Source organism: Schistocerca piceifrons, chromosome 3, assembly GCF_021461385.2.
Source record: "Schistocerca piceifrons isolate TAMUIC-IGC-003096 chromosome 3, iqSchPice1.1, whole genome shotgun sequence".
Lineage (NCBI taxonomy): Eukaryota > Metazoa > Arthropoda > Insecta > Orthoptera > Acrididae > Schistocerca > Schistocerca piceifrons.
The window spans coordinates 82428084-82434584 of NC_060140.1; the positions used below are offsets into that span (position 1 = coordinate 82428084).

General features: G+C 37.0%; 1 protein-coding gene across 3 annotated transcripts in view; it reads left to right on the top strand.

Annotated features, from left to right (window-relative positions):
• LOC124787775 (epidermal growth factor receptor substrate 15-like 1) overlaps positions 1–6144 on the top strand; it is a 177375-nt gene extending 171231 nt beyond the window's left edge. For 2 of the 3 annotated variants that reach the window (XM_047254666.1, XM_047254667.1), the window contains one exon: positions 4218–6144. In XM_047254666.1, coding sequence (XP_047110622.1) covers positions 4218–4727 — 510 coding nt within the window. In that variant the 3' untranslated portion in view covers positions 4728–6144. Of the gene's footprint in view, positions 1–4186 lie in introns of all 3 variants that reach the window. The other variant, XM_047254668.1, reaches the window with a different exon arrangement.
• The last annotated feature ends 357 nt before the right edge of the window (positions 6145–6501 follow it).

Below are 6501 nucleotides of genomic sequence, written 5' to 3' on the forward strand. Positions count from 1 at the left end.
TGGAGAAAAGAGAACCACTTGTATGAACATCAAGAGCTCAGATGGAAACCCAGTTCTAAGCAAAAAGGGAAAGCAGAAAGGTGGAAGGAGTATATAGAGGGTCTATACAAGGGCGATGTTCTTGAGGACAGTATCATGGAAATGGAAGAGGATGTAGATGAAGATGAAATGGGAGGTATGATACTGCGTGAAGAGTTTGACAGAGCGCTGAAAGACCTGAGTCGAAACAAGGCCCCAGGAGTAAATAACATTCCATTAGAACTACTGACAGCCTTGGGAGAGCCAGTCATGACAAAACTCTACCATCTGGTGAGCAAGATGTATGAGACAGGCAAAATTCCCTCAGACTTCAAGAAGAATTAATAATTCCAATCCCAAAGAAAGCAGGTGTTGACAGATGTGAAAATTACCGAACTATCAGTTTAATAAGTCACAGCTGCAAAATACTGACGCTAATTCTTTACAGATGAATGGAAAAACTGGTAGAAGCCGACCTTGGGGAAGATCAGTTTGGATTCCGTAGAAATGTTGGAACACGTGAGGCTATACTGACCCTACGACTTATCTTAGAAGAAAGATTAAGGAAAGGCAAACCTACGTTTCTAGCATTTGTAGACTTAGAGAAAACTTTTGACAATGTTGACTGGAATACTCTCTTTCAAATTCTGAAGGTGGCAGGGGTAAAATACAGGGAGCAAAAGGCTATTTACAATTTGTGCAGAGACCAGATGGCAGTTATAAGAATCGAGGGGCATGAAAGGGAAGCAATGGTTGAGAAGGGAGTGAGACAGGGCTGTAGCCTATCCCCGATGTTATTCAATCTGTATATTGAGCAAGGGGAAGACCGAGCACATGCGCCCATAAAATTACAGGGGACAGATTTTCGGGCTGGTCAGGCGCACCCGTATTTTTACGGGTGTCTGCTCCTAAGTGTTAACCTTCATCCACTCATTGCTGCCATTGTTGGTGCCAACAGTGACCAATATTTATAGAAAAGTGCCCCCCACCCCTCGCCCCATGTCCTCTCATCGACTAAAGTTTGTGCATGGTGAAAAAAAGTCACCCTGTAGAGCCAGCATAAATATTTCTGATACACAGATTGTGGCCTGTGCAATTGCAGGTTTGAGTGTGAATAATTACATATTGTCATTGCAAAATATATAAGAAAACATGTAAAAGAAGGTCGTGGATTCTTTTGAAATCAGTTAGTTTGAAATAACATATAAAATTGTAGGCAAACCATGTTTCAAAATACTTCATCAATTGATGTCCTGAACGAAGTCTTTTTGTCCCCTTATAGTGAGGGCAATAATTTGACTTTGTTTTTAGCTATGGTGCAGTCCGTACTGAATTTTTGCTGCCTGTGATGCCATAAATCCTCAGTGGCATTGCGATTTTCGTTTTTCTTCATAGTGGGATTCCACAAATGTGTATCTTGCCAGTAAAGAAGACATTGTGATTTCAAAAATTCAACCTGGAAGTATAAGCAACAAACTCACTCTTGTTTTGAAATGATATAAAAAACAAAACAATGTTGGCACCAATGTGTGGTCGACATATCTATATTGACCCTCACGCCTTTGATGTGAAAGACCATCAAACAACAGTCACACCAACGTTGCAGCCAGTGTCGTTTCCATTGCTCATCGATCCTCACATTTGAATGACACTGTTGCTGTCAGTGTTGACTCCCATCTTAGCTTACAGAAGACATTTAGTGAATTAGCAGTGTACAGCCCATTGGAATTCAAAGCAAGTTGATAAGTAGGTAATCACTAAAGAAATTAAGGGTTACCGAATTCACTGTACTTTTATCGAATATTCAGCAGTACAGATTTTCCTTTGTGCAAGTTATAGTTCTTGGAACTGTTCATTCTTCTCGATTTCTGATCTTTACTTCTGAAACCTGTTTCCACACTATTTTCTTCAAACAGTTGCTGCTTACAGTATATGGCAAGACTTTATATTCCCTTTCTTGTATTTTGATGTCCAACCTGCCATCACATTACCTTATTTGTCAATTCACTAGATAATTATATTTGTGCTCTACTTATCCGAACACTCAGTATCTAATTGCCTTCTTCTAAGAGATTGTCATGGAAATGACTCTCACCAGGCTGTGGAAAGCTAGTTAAATAATCATTGATTCAGAGTTTCTGAGTAATGTGCTTCTTCCTGCTATCTCTGGTACTACCATGGGAGTGGATGTGCAATTAGAGCCCAGCTAGAGTAACCAGATCAGAGTAGAGCTGGCCAGTGTATCCATAGTTATCAAGTAATGCACTGCAAGTGGGTATCAGTAAACAAAAGTAAAAATAAAAATGTACTTTCATACTGAGTGTTGTGGTACTCTTTATGTGACTCACTGTGTCACAGTAAAACTCTCATCTTCAAAAATTATTAATAGTCACATGTAAGCAACTCAGTAGCCACTCGGGGGAGATACCCCTATAATTTTGTAGCCTAGTGGAAGTACTAATTGGACAGATGAGGAGATGATTATTCAAGAAATTCAACAGTAAGGAAACCCATCCAAGGTTATTTTCAGATATAGAAGAGTAGTTCGTTACCCATTATAGATTCTACTCTGAGGTTTTTGTTCAACATGGGGTCCCGGGTTCAATTCCTGACGGGGTCAGGGATTTTCACCTGCCTCGAGATGACTGGGTGTTTGTGTTGCCCTCATCATTTCATCATCATTAATGGAAGTGGCAGAGTGGACTGAGCAAAGGTTGGGAATTTGTATGGATGCTGATAACCGCGCAGTTGAGTGCCCCACAAACCAAACATCATCATCATCATCGGTTTTGTTCAAATGAAATGTTACAAGAACTTTTGACAAAGACTGATGTGATAAAAGATGTTTGAAACTCATGTTTTTTTACCTGAAGATGATCTGAAAGACTGAAACTGGTTATAACATAAAAACAATTCACCTAGCAGATATCTGTGTGTTTGTGTGTATGTATGAGTTTTGTTAGGTGTTAAAAGTTGCAGATATCTACAGTAAGAAGCATTCATGGAGCTTGTAATGGTGAAAGTAATGCATGGAATCAAGGATACACCATTGTCTACATTTTTTTCATATCCTTCTCTCCAGTTCTTATTGCTTCTTTCCTTTTTAATTTAATACCAACTTTAAGTTATTTTTTGAAAGACAAGTACAATAAAATGTGTTGCTGCACTGCATGTTCGATTTACAGTAACTTGTTACATCATAAAGGAATAATGTGGGTGAATCCAGATTTACCATGTGGCTCACCTTTCATTAAACTGTTTCTGTTGCCTCATGAATGTTCGTAAAATTAGTGTAATCGCACGCAGTAGTGCCTGCCTCTGTTTAAGTGTGGACTTAAGCAGATGATGATACAGATGGGTTGTGTTGGCCCTCTTCTGCATCTTGAATTACAAATGAAACTGAAGTGTCAGTAGATGTAAGCATTCAAGAGAGCTGCCAATTGAATGCAAAAACATGCAAAAGCAAACAACTTGGTGAATTGTGTAGCTAAATGGATTAATTTTGATTGCAGACAGAGAAGATTTATTACGGTGGCATATGCCATGCATTTAAAAGGAGAAAGTGTGGACTTCAAAGCAGATTACTATGCTTTCCTATTCAACAATTGGATGAGATGCTATATTTATTTGTTAAATTTGATGTTTAGGGGCACTCATGTGGTGTATATAGTAGTATAGTTAATGTAAAAGACAAAAAATTTTAAAAAAATTAAAAAAGAGTTGGTATCTTTACTGAAAATTTTGAACAAAGGATAAAATTGGGGAAAACTGGAATTGATGCTTATTTGTAGTTGCTGTATTCTAGAATAATTATTTTTGTACATTTTTTATTATTTTGAATATATTTCTCAAATTTGAAGTACCTGTTAGTGGCCTTGTAGCTTTAGTGTGGTTCATCTAGCTCTGCCTCCAATTTCCTGCTTGACAATTTAAATGCTTTTTCCTTTTTTTTTAAATTAGCAAAAGTTTTATTTTGAATTTATATTCTAGGTACTCCGTGCTTAGTTTGGTACCAGCACATGCATGTCTTCCTTCTGCCTGCTGCCCAGCTGTGGGTAAACCATGAACGTTATGATTTGTTGAAGTTTCCATTCAATTTCAGAATTTCGTGTCAGCTGTCCTGAGTAGCCTGGAATTTCCACAGTTGTCTTTTTCATATGTTTTTCAGCCTTAAAAACCTTCTGCTCCTCCCTCTTCAGTTTCTTGGTGCAGCAGAAGGTACACCAGTTCATTCCGTTAAGGGTGTGGGGAAGGTGTCAAAGAAGGAGTCCAGTACAACCAAAGATTCTACATCATCGTCACAGAACCGTTATGCTGCTTTGGAATTCACGGAAGATCCGTTCAGGAATTACAGATATGAAGATCCCTTCAATATTTCAGACCCATTTGAAGACAGTACACCAAATGGAATGCCTTCAGTATCAGAGAAAAAGCTCGATCCTTTTGGACTAGAAGCAGATGCATTATTTGTGAAAGATGCAGGTAGCACATTGAGTACTGTGAATGGCAGTAACTGTGCAGTAGATAATATTCATGGGCCAAAGCTTGCAAGTGTTCCTCCTGAGGACCAGCAGTTGGCTTGGGCAGCTGCAGAAAGTCTGAAGTTGGAGAATGAACGCCGAAAAAGAATAGAGCAAGAGCAAGCTGATTTGGAATATGCTCTTGCACTTAGTCGAGGAGACAAAGCGAAACCAAAAAAAGTGCTGTGAGATGATGTGAAAATTTTTATCAGGTGTTAGAACATTAAATCTGTTGGTAGTGTTGGATGTAGAATAAGAGAATTGTAAAATACATTTGCATGGTTACATATGATTCCTTATGCTTATGTTGATTTCTGTGCTTTTGGATATATCTTATTACAAATAATATGTGTAATTGACTGGCATACTATTTCTCGACGAGTGCATGTGTGTATTGTGCCTTCTTCCTGATCATGTAATTTATTGTCAATTTACTGTATGTATGGTATTATGGAAACATGGGCAGTACTATTGAAGTGATAATATTGAAACAGTTACTTGCAAGTGTGATTAGTTGCAATTAAATGCTCTTTAAGTTTTGTTACAATGAAAGGATGTGCACTATATTTTTTTATTTGAAGTTGCATACCATAACATATTGTTTAATGAAGCACTGTCTGAATACTGTGTATTGTTGTAAGACTTTAGCTGTGTATATATAAATAATGTGAAGTGCCATTGAGGGAAACACTTTATGTTGTTCTGTTAGACTGTCGTTATCATATACCTTTTTGTACTCTCAGTGTTGTATTGGGTGCTTCATTTATGAGCATTAGGTACTTGGTTATGTGAGATGTGCAGTATTTAAAAAGTTCTGGTGTTATTTGAGATGCACTTAATGAATAGGTCTTCTTTAAAAAGAAAAAGTAGGTAAGTGTTAATCCTGTATATATTGAAACTGTACACTTAATTCAAGTCATGTATATAAATATTATAACAGGTTGAGTCTGTATTAGATTGTGCATACCTATATTATGACTTAGTCTGTGAGTGGTGTTGAGCTGACTGAGGTGATTTTTTTATCCCAATAGCAAGAATGATGAAACCATGAGGAGGTGCATGAATATTGTTTTCTCTCTGTGATACGTTTTTCATTAAAATTAGTTGCTTTCTTAAAATTCAAAGGTATGTTAAAGAATTTGTACAAACATGGTTTGAAAGTAAAATGTAACATAAATTGTTGGTTGATTGTGTGTTAATGAAAACACAACTACAGTTGGATGTAGTAACATATATGCTTGTAAAGAATGAATGGTAGCTGCAGCAAAAAAAAAGTATTATTTAGCTGCAGTGTAATATGTGATATTATGCATAGATTGTAAGACACATGAAATATATTTCATTGTTACTGCAAAGCAACCAGGTAGAAAGTTGATTTGTTACTTGTTTTTAGTTTGAGAATTGAGAAGTAGGCTGGATTTGAGTGTGAAATGCTGTACGTGTCATTTTGTGTACAATGCAAGCCTACTTCCTTGTTAATTATGTTGTTCAAGCTTGTAAAATATTGTGGGCAACAGTAAAATGCCTCACCTAAATACAGCTACGAGGAGCCTCCATATAACTAAACTTGTTACTGAATTGTAAAATATACTTGTAAGTACAAATACTGCTTATTTAAGTTACTTTACTAAAGTACAGAATTTAATTATTAAAATAATTATTTGCTTTACCTTGAATTCACAAACGTTAGTTAATAATACATGGTGCATTCTCTCTCTCTCTCTCTCTCTCTCTCTCTCTCTCTCTCTCTCTCTCTCTCTCTCTATCTATCTATCTATCTATCTCTCTCTCTCTATCTCTCTGTCTGTCTGTCTCGCAAACACACACACACACACACACACACACACACACTGGTAAGTGTTCTTAAAAAAGCATAGATAAAATTGTTAGTATATCTACAAATTTTGAAAACAATTCATGCATTGTATTTGACCTGCTTCCCCTCCCTGCCTGCTGAATGCCA